This window comes from Acipenser ruthenus, chromosome 49 (genome assembly GCF_902713425.1).
Source record: "Acipenser ruthenus chromosome 49, fAciRut3.2 maternal haplotype, whole genome shotgun sequence".
Lineage (NCBI taxonomy): Eukaryota > Metazoa > Chordata > Actinopteri > Acipenseriformes > Acipenseridae > Acipenser > Acipenser ruthenus.
The window spans coordinates 3912906-3924565 of NC_081237.1; the positions used below are offsets into that span (position 1 = coordinate 3912906).

General features: G+C 45.7%; 1 protein-coding gene across 1 annotated transcript in view; it reads left to right on the forward strand.

The window, feature by feature from the left end:
- The window catches only part of LOC117428896 (microtubule-associated protein 1B-like), a 28642-nt gene extending 18642 nt beyond the window's left edge, over nucleotides 1-10000 (forward strand). Inside the window, exons 3-7 of the mRNA XM_034047902.3 lie at nucleotides 1380-1462; nucleotides 1619-1759; nucleotides 2151-5472; nucleotides 5829-6052; nucleotides 6413-10000. Coding sequence (XP_033903793.3) covers nucleotides 1380-1462; nucleotides 1619-1759; nucleotides 2151-5472; nucleotides 5829-6052; nucleotides 6413-6568 — 3926 coding nt within the window. The 3' untranslated portion in view covers nucleotides 6569-10000. The remainder of the gene's footprint in view (nucleotides 1-1379; nucleotides 1463-1618; nucleotides 1760-2150; nucleotides 5473-5828; nucleotides 6053-6412) is intronic.
- Nucleotides 10001-11660: the final 1660 nt, after the last annotated feature.

An 11660-nucleotide genomic window follows, 5' to 3' on the forward strand; every position in this document is an offset into this window, starting at 1 on the left:
CACAGGGGCACGCTGGAGGCATTGAAAATTGGTTCCAGAGGTGAAGGGGTTCATATAGTCTTGCCGTTGCTTGCGGGGAGCTGATTGATTGGTTCTTCCTCCACTCTGGAGCATGATGTATCGCAGCAACACGGCGCCTCCTGGGCTTGTCAGGTAATCCAGTACCCGAGCCATCTGCTTCTACCACACTGTGTGCAGCTCCCTTCTCAACAGGGCTGTAATCCAGTAAGATGCTGCTGTTCTCAAGCGCTGCGCACCCGTTGATGCTCTCTCAGTAAGCTCTTCATCTTTGCCAGGGAGCAGAGAAGCCTGTGCATTGCTGTGACCGATCTGAGGTTGGTAAAAGGTTTATTAAATAATGCAGGATGCTAATTCTCTGCGTGATGAGAAAGGGGATGAGACTTCCCCAGTGCTCATTAATGCAAGCGATAGATTTCAGCTACTGTAGTGCCAGGCTGTGAGATCCAGGCAGAAGTGTGTTTATCCTGAGGGCAGAGGTTTTAAACCTGGGTCTTGCTATAGTTCTCAGTATCACTTTAACATGAAGTAGTAGGTCAAGAAACCAAGTGAGGTGAAGATCTGATTTGACATAATAATCTTCGTCAGTGTTGCAGTTTCTGTTTTGGTGTGATTTGAGGTATTGGAGGGGAGGGATTCTCAGCCCCTCTAGCTCTCTTGGGCTCACTGGGACCCTCTAACTTGAGACACTGTCATTCTGAGCTGAATGTGAATGCTGCTGCTTTGTAAATGGGAGGTTGCAAATGTCATATTCAAGCAATGTTACTGTAAACGTGACACATTCAAACAGGCTCATAAACAAGTAGAGCTGTATGCTGTGATGGGGTTGTCACGGGGGGGGGGGGGGGAATTATTTATTTATATTTCTTTTAACCAGCTGTCATTTTAACCTTGTAGCTTTGTATTACTGTAAGCTCTAAGCTTTCAAATCAAAGCTCTCCCTCTCCCTCTGTCTTGTTACTAAGGCGTGGTGTTGTGTGTTCATGCTGCGCTGGCTCGCTGTTCTTCACTGAATATGCACCGCTGCTCGGGTACCTGACTCTTGTCTCCCTTTGCTGTTTCTCCTGAAAGCCGTAGCATTCCCTTTCTCTCTGTACAGAATGATTTTTACTGGACCAATTCACAAATACGTTGTTTGGGTCATTACAGGAACGCTCTATATCAATTTCGGCGAGGAAGCCAGCAGATATTCAAGCCCTGAGTCAGTATAAATTATAGATATGAAGTCGGATTCCGTGGTCAGATTTAGAATCAGTCACTTGATTGGAATGTTTTTGCAGAAGCCAGTATTTGATTCTTTGCTGTGCAGACCACAGTATTGTTCGTGCTGATCCGTTCCCTTGTCTCCCTTTCTTTTTCAGGACAGAGGACCCTCCACCACAGCGGGGATGTGCTTGAGACACAGGTCATCGTTAACCCTTCGGATGACTTTGTGTGCTCAGAGGTGAGACCCCGTGTCCATTTTCTGCTCGTCATCCAGTCTGCACCTCTAAATGAAGAGAGCCATACTGTGGAGCTCAATAAGCGACACATGGCTAAAGAGCTGTCGCTTGCACAGCCCTGCCTGAGGTGAATAAATAAGACAGCTCTTTCCCTGCAGGTCCGGAGACTGATCTCTGATGTTTCACGACACAAGCTGCTGGTTCTTGCGGGTCAGTGTGTGGAGGACACTGGGGACCTCGTGTTGCAAACAGGCTGCTTTTCACTCCAGGATTTCATTCAGATCTTCGCAGACAAAGAGGTCAGTATCAGCCCATGCTTTTAATATTGATACAGTATAACTATTGAAATGTGTTGGAAACGGTACAATGCAGGGCTGGAAATAAGACTCCCGTTGCATAGCAGTTTGATCCATTACTGGTTTTACTTTGAGTTTAATAAGGCACATCTGAGCTTTACCAATACATTATGGCTAATCAAGCAGCAAAACCTGGAAGGGGTGAAACTGTTATTTCCATGCCTGCATTTTGAAGCCATTTAAGTTGGCGGTGTATCTTGAGAACATGTTCTGATCTGTAGTAACTGTCAATATACGTCACTGTCATCAACATTTTCTGTTGGCTCGAATTTACAATTTACAGTTGTGGCGTGGGTTTGTGTTCCTGACCTGGTTTTGTTTCTGTCCCCCTCAGATTGGCGAGTTGCTGAGCTCAGCCGACCCCACACACAAAGCCAGTCTTACCTTGGCTTGTCCCGACTGTGGGGACTGGAATAACTCCGTGCTGGAGAAACACAACCTCCAAGACTTCATCGAGATCAAATCCAACCCCCCTGCCATCCTCCCCGAGATGGAGGGGCTGCAGGAGTTCACAGAATACCTCTCGGAGTCCCTCGAACCCCGCTCTCCCTTCGAGCTCTTGGAGCAGCCCAACACGGTGGGCTTTCTGAAGCTTTCCAGGCCATGCTGCTACATCTTCCCAGGCGGGAGGGGGGACTCTGCCTTTTTCGCGGTTAACGGATTCAATGTCCTGGTCAACGGGGGCTCGGATGCCAGGTCCTGCTTCTGGAAACTGGTGCGTCATTTAGACAGGATAGATGCCGTACTACTGACCCACATCGGTGTTGACAACCTGCCTGGGATCAACAGCTTTCTGCAGAGGAAGACTGCAGAGGTGGAGGAAGATCAGTCCGCAGGATCCCAGAGCAACGAGGACTGGCTGAAGAATCTGATCTCCCCTGAGCTGGGGGTGGTGTTTCTCAATGCCCCCGAGAGGCTCAAGACCATAGAGAGCAATCCAAAAGTGCTGAGGAGCTGCGATCAAGTGGCACTGACCTTACAGCACCTGGACAGGTTGGTTATTCGTCCAGAACCTCTCTTTCGGACCAACGCTGCAGTGGTGGAGCCAGTCATCCTTTTCCAGAAGATGGGGGTGGGCCGCCTGGAGATGTACGTTCTCAATCCTGTTAAGGGCAGCAAGGAACTAGAAGCCTTGATGCAGAACTGGCCTGGCAACGGTTCCCCCAAAGACTCTGAGTGTCTGGCTTCCATCTGTGCTCTTTTGATCTGGCACCCTGCTAATCCTTTGGAGAAGATCATCCGTGTTCTCTTCCCCGGCTGCACACCTCAAGGCAAGATCTTGGAAGGCCTAGAAAAGATGAAGCACCTGGAGTGTCTCAAGCACCCAGTGGTGAGCCAGAAAGATCTGGATGCCCCCAAATCTGACAAACAACCCAAGAGGACGGAGAGCAGAGAGAGTCTTAAGTCTGGTCAGAGAGATTCAAGATCTGGTAGCAGTACACTGAAGGATAAATTGGTTCAGAAGAAACCAGAGACAAAAGGTAAGGAAAAAGGCAAAACTGCATCAAGCGACTTGCCAAAAGAGGGGGCAGTCGGGAAGGAAGGGGATGACAAACTAAAAGCTGACGTGAAGCCAAAGTCTACAAAGGAGAAGCCAGCAGCCAAAAAGGATCCCTCAAAAGATGATAAAAAGGAGGTCAAGAAAAAGGAAGAGAAAGTCCCTGCGAAGAAAGATGACAATGGGGAGAAAAAGGAGGGGAAGAAAGAACTAGTGAAGAAGGACTTCAGCACAAAACTGAAGAAAGACCTCAAGGTGGAACCCAAGAAGGAAGTCAAAAAGGATGTGAAAGCAGAGGAGAAAAAAGTGACCAAGCAGCCAGCCAAAGAGGTCAGGAAATCCATGGGTGGTACAGCTGCCGCAGCAGACCCTAAGAAGCTACCTGGTAAAGCGGGTACACTGAAGAAGGATGGAGTGACAGGGAAAGCTACACCTCTGGCCAAAGGTGCAAAACCAAAGACCCTTAAGAAGGAGTCTGATCCCAAGAGCCAACCAACAGCTGGCCCTTCAGAAGATGATGCAGAACGTTCCAAGATGTCCACTCCTGAGGACATGACCGCAGAGTTTGAGAAGCTTAAAGAGGAGAGCAAAAGGGAGCAGGGTGGAGATGCTGGAAATAAAGCCAAGGGAGAGTCGACAGATGAAGGGATCACCGGGACAGAAAGCCAGCACGATTGGTCACCCGAGGACAATGGAACTAATCACCAAAACGAAGGAGAAACGGCAGGAGAGGAAGAGTTTGAAAGCCCAGAGAAGTTCCGCAATATGGAGGCCATCCCCAACCCCATCAAAAGCCTGGGCCCCCCTTCTCCACTAGCAAAGACCCCGAAGAGTGACCGTAGTGTGAACTTCGACCTGACCCCTACAGAGTACATGCTACTAGAGGGAGGCCTGAAGGATGGATTTCTAAAGAATGGCCAGGAGGACCCATGTGCCAGTTCGGATGAGAAGACCCTGGAGATGGTATCTCCTCCAGATTCAGGTCCTGCCAGTGCTGGTCATACGCCTTTCAACCAGTCCCCAGTAGAGGATGCCCTGGGCTCTGGAGAGGAAAGCAGTTTAGGAGGTAAGATCTCCAGCCTGGTCTTTGATGATGCAAAGCTTTTGGGTTCTTGCAGGAATTCTGAGTCCGGCTGCCCCAGGTCTGGCATGGAAAACTCTTCTTCCTCCCAGTACAACCAATCCAGCTTCCTATCCCTTAGCCCCTTCAGGGACATGATGCCTGATGTCTCCTCCACCATCACCACCTCCTCCTTCCCAGCCGAAGTGGGTTCCCCCCATTCCACGGAAGTGGACGAGTCTTTGTCGGTGTCGTTTGAGCAGGTACTGCCGCCGGTGAGCGAGTCTCCCCAAGAGGAGATGAGCGACCGACCCTACTCTAACGGCCACTACTCTGTGGACCCGGAAGCCAAGGTGGGAATGACGCTGCCTCTGAGGACGTCCCACAATGTCCGTCCTCCCGGGGATGGTTTGGAAGGGCGCATCCCTCCACCCCATGGTGTCCTGCCTCTGTCCGAGCTCCCTCCTCATGACGTTGACCTCTGCCTGGTCTCCCCCTGCGAGTTCAAGCACCCCAAATCCCTTGAACACCAGCTCTCCCCTGCCCTAGTCAACCCCAGTCCTCGGGAGCTCTCTGACGATAGTGACCTTTCCCAGGAACTGGCCAAGCCTCTAACCGAGCGGCGGTCCTGCGCCAATCGCAAAGCTCCCCTGGGCTGCGAGACACCGCCCACTTCCGCCAGCGAGTCTCTACCCACCCAGTCCGACTCGGACGTGCCTCCCGGTACTGAAGACTGCCCCTCTATCACTGCAGACGGGGGCTTGGATTCGGACGATGATTCCGAGAGCTTCCCTGCCCAGGACCGCCCCCTGTCGCGCTCCTCCCATCGGGCCCTGTCATCCCGGGACCCCCCTCCAGCCCCCATGAAGGACCTCCCTCCCCTGCCCCCCCAGCCCGGCACCTGTATGGTGAACCCCGAAGCCGAGCAGCAGGCGAAGAACGGCAAAAGGGATGCGACCAAGGTGAAGAAGCAGCTGAGCACGGGGAGGCCGAGCTCTGCAGGCGCTGCGCCCCAGAACACTAAAACAAAAGGGGCTCCGAGCGGCCCCGCTGCACCCAGAAACACCAAAAACACGCCCGCCAGGCCCTCCACTGCAGGCAAGTGTGTTTGTTTTAGTACTTTGAGTATTTTCTTGCCCTTTTTCTTAGTTTGCAAAACTAGAGAATTTACATCTTTTAAAACCAGAGTATAATGATTTTGATACACGACATGTCTGATCACAATTGAGCGGTAACTTCCCCCAGCCCCATATACCGTATGTTCTATATAGATAACCCCTCATGAGATTAGTTTCCTCTGTGTGTGTGTGTGTGTGTGTGTGTGTGTGTGTGTGTGACCTAAGGTCTATTTCTGGTATGTGCCTAACTTCTTTGTGTGAGTCAGTAACGTGTGTGTGCATGCGAGAGAGTGTGTCCCTTTTTGTGGTATCTGACTGGCTGCTGGTTGTTTCCAGGCTCTGTGGGCAGTAGGACCCCCCCGGCCGGCACCCCTGTGTACCTGGACCTGGCGTACCTGCCCTCGGGCCGCGGCGCCCCCTCCGTCGACGTGGAGTTCTTCCGCCGGCTACGCTCCTCCTGCTACGTGATCAGCGGCGACGAGCCCCTCAAGGAGAGCGTCATGAGGCCCCTGCTGGACGCACTGCTGGACGGCAAGGCTCTGTGGGACAGCAACATGCAGGTCAGGGCAGCACTGCCTCGCTCATTAAAGCAGCAGCCTCGCAGAACTAACCTTTTTATCCTGCCATGACACAGCGAGAATAAACACCTAGTACCTAGTTTACATTCTGTGCAGCTTGTACCCCTTCTGGGCTGCACACACGTTTTGTGGCAGGGATATTTGGTCAGAAAATAATGATTCTTGATAGCATTGTGGCTGGATAATTGAGTAAACTGCTTAGACATTTTTGTGGATGTTGTGCTAATGTAAAACCAGATACCAAAGGCTAATTGTATTTTGCTCTTAAAACGGAAGTGCATGGTCTGTTCATGTTTTTGCCTGCTTGGTTCATGGTCTCCTTTCTTCTTCTTCTTTTTATAGGTGACCTTGATCCCGACCTTTGACTCTCTGGTGATGCACGAGTGGTACCAGCAGACCCATGAGCGGCAGCGTGAGCTGGCCGTCACTGTGCTGGGCAGCAACAGCACGGTGGCCATGCAGGACGAGACCTTCCCAGCATGCAAAGTGGAGTTCTGAGCGCCCCTGAATCCAGCACGAACCTTTACCCAACAAACCCCCATAACCCCACCCCTCACTCCCCCTTTAATCAAACAGCTACAGCCACCAGTGAAACACAACCAGCCCTTTCAAGCTTTTCCACACTCCCGCGGTCAGCTGTCGGAGTACTGCATGCAGCACTGCCATGTTTAACAGCGTCACTCCCGCACACCAAGTCACTCTTGTGTTTTGAGAAACCACACTGGGCCATCTTAAGAAATTACCTGCATCTGACATGAGCAGAAGTATCCTTTCTTTTTCACAGGGTGTTATTGGGGTGTTTTTTCTTTTAGAGTTGCATTTTCCTGCCTCGCGGATCAGTCCCAAACTCCACAGCAGACATGACTGCAGCTAATTCTGTGACGGTTTGAACTGATTTTTCCTAAGGCTGTGTTCCCTTTAAGTTGTGCAGAATATCTTTGAAACATTTTACCTGGGATCAGAAATAAAAATTAGAAGTAACTTCAAAATCACTTTTCTATCATTTTGATGTCAAAAGAAAAAAAAAAAGTTGACATGGTTTAAAGATTTTTTTTTTGTTTTTTTTTTGTTTGTTTTTTAAAAGGACCAATCCCTTGAAACTCCGCACTCCCTGTCCCCCAGGATGTTGCCTGTGTTTGAGCTCCTTGTTTTGGAAGGTTCCCCCATGCAGGAGACCCTTTTTGATATTCAGTTTTTTTTTTTTTATTCACTGCACCCTTGCTTCCCCACTAGAGTAACTGGCTGATGCTTTTGCAGATTGGAGTCCCTGTGGGTTGGGTTTCTTCACTACCCTTGGAAAGCATTCACTTGGACGCATAAAGGCTGTTGCCTGGAGAATCCACAACCCAGCCATGTGGTTTTATAGGACTTCCTGTATTAGTAGTCTTAGTGGACCAGTCTTGTACCTTTTACCAGAGCGAGCTCTGTAGTGTCGTTCCTGCTTTTGTGGTGTGATCCTATCGATGGCATTCCTGCACTTTTGTACAAAACACCTGTTGATCCCTGAACTCTCACTAAAATAGTAAAAACAAATATTGTGTAACTGCAGTTACTGTAAAGCATGAATATGCAGGCACACTACTAATGATATGGGGTGGGAAGTCTGTGATCCAACTGCCCCTTGAAGATTAACTATATTAACCCGTAATGTGTGATAACTTCTTAATGCAATCACTGGTTAATTAATTGCATTATATTTACTATCCCACAATATAATATCTACTAGTAGTGCACAAACCGGTTCTTTGATTATTCCGATCAAGCTCTCCACAGGCGCGGGTCATTGGTGTCGATCGGGCTGATCGCAGGGAAACCGCAGACATCCCAAATCCTAGCAGCTGTTTCTTCACTTCTTTCCCTTCTGAATGGTCAGTTAGCTCAATCAACACCGATGACCTTCCCCTGATTGTCAGCGCCTGATCTCTGTGGAGAGCTCAATTCAGATAATCCCATAGTGCGGCACTCATATCTACTGCTTCATTAAATCAAACTGAAGCTCTGCAAACCATTACAGGTTTTCACTGCATACGCATATAATGTGTGTGCGAGACGTATATGCATGTACAGAGAGCTTTAAAAAGAAAAAATCTGGGTAGGATTACATAGTGTTTCATCTTATCTAGGTGGACAAAGGGTTCAAACTAATAGCTGCTTGCATAGCTAATTTGGAATGGATTCTAACGGTTTAGAAGCCACTTGCACCACTTTGCTTATCTTAAGATGATACGCACTGTTTGGTTACTATTCATGTTTTATAAGACTTTTTAATGTTTCGAGTCTGGGTTTCGTTTAGTGCCTGAATGTAAAATATTTACACAAAAATATCGTAAAAGTAAAAAAAAAAAAAAAAAAAAAAAAGTGATCTCCACATTTGTAACGTGTCCCTGCCCCTTATTTGTTACTTCTGGAGTAATGCTGTAGTGTGTAGCAGGCTTGTGTCTTGTGTATTTGTTATTGACGCTTACATTAGCCTAATCTATACACACATAATGCATGCGCTTCAGATGAGGTGGGGAGGTGGAGTACACGGAGGGTTGGAGCTGAAGGAACGGATGCACTTTGAGGAACTGTCTGTGGAAAGGCTGCAAGTCTTAAAGCAGTTGAAGGATTAAGGTTTAATTTTTGCTTTGGGTAAAGGAAGTATAGCTAGACGGGCAACGCTGTGGTTTCTTTGGCCAGGATGTACTTCGTTCAAGACTTTCGCTCTGTTCCGACTCGTGTAAAGATCGCCCTTGATGAGGTGGTTAATTGGCTAGAAAGGTGAAGAGCATGCTGTACCCAACAAAAAGTTGAGACACATTTCATGGTTCGGTCAAGTGGTACAAAGGCCAAATTGTGAATTGCTAAAAAGAATTGAAATTTGAAAGATAACAAAAAACAAACCAATCTCCCTCACATTTCATACTTTTATTCCCTTTTAATATTGAGGGTGTAAATTAAATATAACATATCCTAAATATAATACAGTACATATTTACTATAATCTTAGATTAGCTTTATAAATGTGGTTTTGTGGGGTTTTTTTCAAATATTTTGAGGAAATGAACAGGGCCTTAAACAGACAATGTAGAATATTAATGAACAATTCGGCATGTTGGAGACTTCCTGTTATGTATGTTGCTAGGGGCAACAACAGAGGCCTGTTAACTCCTTGTTTACATGTGCAGTAATAGATACAAGCTGTGACCTTGCAAATTAGTGTTTTGTTTTTTATTTAACTTTGTACAATTATTCAACATGTATCCATTCAAATATAATGTAAAAAAACAAAAAGAAGCAAATTCAATTGCCCATCTTTATTTATTTTTGTTTTAAATTAATATATTGTGTTTTTTGTTTGTTTTTGTTTTTTTTTGCAGTATCAATTAATTCAGTTTGGGAAGATCTGTAAACTTTAGGAATAACAGGTGCCTCCTATTTGAATTAATCCTTTCCCCTTGAAGGACTAGTCTAAAGCATCAGGTGGCTCTTTAGGTTATAATGTCTTCCCCTAAAAATAACAAAACAAGTAAATGCTCCTGAAGTTTGTGTTTGGCGATTTGTTGTTGTGAGATATTCAGAAGGACATTATTCATAATAAACACATGCCACCTGGTGGACAGATATGGTAATTGACAGGAAACCCTGCTATTGCCACATGTTGACAACATTTACATTCCCCCTCCCTCCCCCTTATTTAAAACGTAAAACAAAACTCTGAAAATAAGTGATCATGTTTGCTTATTTGCAGTGTTGAATGTTTGTAGCTCTATCACAGCTGTAAGAATCTGTCCTTGTGGGCTGCTTAGCTGCACAGTGAGACGCTTGTGATTTTCCTGTGCTTTTGGTAACAGAGGGGAAAGGAGTGTATTTTAATGAAGGCTGATTCAGTATTGAACACTAATGTTTGTTTTTTTTTCTTTCAATAAATATGCTTCTTTTATAACCCAATTAAGTTTCTTTCTTTCTTTTTTTCAGAAAGATGTCTAAGTGATGTACTAATAAGTGAATGTTAAGTGCCATGTTGGAAAGATATAGGATTGATATAGGATGCTTGATGCCAAATTAAATCAACGGAAATCTCTTTATATGCAGACTAGTGTGCAGTATAGAAAAACAGACTGTGCCCTAAATTACAACCAATATTACCCTGATAATATTGTTTTTGATTAATATTGATTGATAAACTTACGATATTGGATTCCTTTGGTTTATAAACCTATAGCATCACTTTTTAATATAAAAAATCAATAACTAATAATATAAAAAGAATAAATTATCCAAGGAAGTGTCTTTGGCTCTGTGTTCTTCATCTGGCTCTCAAACTGCAGCATTGCCAACTTTTTGAGGAAATGAATTTGCATTTCATCCCCAAGTTAAAATTCTATAGATTCTAAATGCATTCATTCAGGATTATGTTTGCATTCAAAATGGATTTGAAAGGGATGTCAACAGGTATCGCTTGACATTCAGAATGTTTGCCAGATTAGCGTTCTGTGCAAATGTGCATGAACGAAGAGTAAGCATGTCATTGCAATGCAAACTGAATATGCAAATTGTAACTGAACCAGAATGCAAACTCATTTTCATGCAAAACAAAACCAAAGAAATGATAGCTGCACAAAACAATAACAGAAGTCATCTTGGATGCTGTTCAATGTAACTTTGAGTGATCTATACCTCAAGTGCAAGTTTTAATGTATGCTGCTTTTGAGATTTACTTGCCTTTATAAAGTTAAAGATATCCTGTGAGATGAAACACAGTAATTTATTCAAAGATGTCAACTGGCTCTCGTTGTGACTTGGCACAGGGTTCATAGAGCATCCACAGTATGTGAGAAGGATGCCCCTAGGGAAGGCTGTGCATTGTTGTATGCAGGGATGTCATGGAGTAGCTATTATTATCCTATGTGCTTTCAAAGGAGAGGGTTTCTGCAGTGAAGTATTTCATTCTTAATGTAACCATGATAACATATGCTCGCTGCTGTAATTGTGGAGGGGTCAGGGTTTTTGTCTACAGTACCTCACACGCCTCACTCACTCATGGGTCCTATAGATACAAAAGCCACCAACCCCCCTATAGATCTATACGGTGTGTTTGTGAAGCTGCAGTGTACAGTCGGGTTAGGTAATGAGACTCCAGAGCTCAATAAACCTGTGAACCACCCCCACTGCTGTGTGCTGTAGTTTATTTTGATGTGTTTGTGTGTCTGTGTGTTTTTCATGTTTGTATAGGGAAGTGTGTGTGTAATGTTGTACAGCTGGGTTTTATAACAGCTGAGTTGCAATTGGCTGGTTTCACAGCCCACGGTTAACACGAACACTACAGCTGTGGCCAAACGTTTTGCATCACCCGATAGAATTCACTCCTGTTGCTTCATAAAGTCAAATTGAAACCTGCTGAATAATGTTACGTTAACCTGTTGAATTACGCACCGCTTTGTAGTTTTCCATATACTGAACGAAAAAAAGACAAATTGAAAAATGTCCGAATCGAACATGAAATGCTGTCCTGCTATTATGGCTTCCAGTAGACTTACATTTTGTAGTTTCTTTGGTTTACATGTCTTATTCATGCAGAGTAGACACAACACCTGATATTACAGGTGAC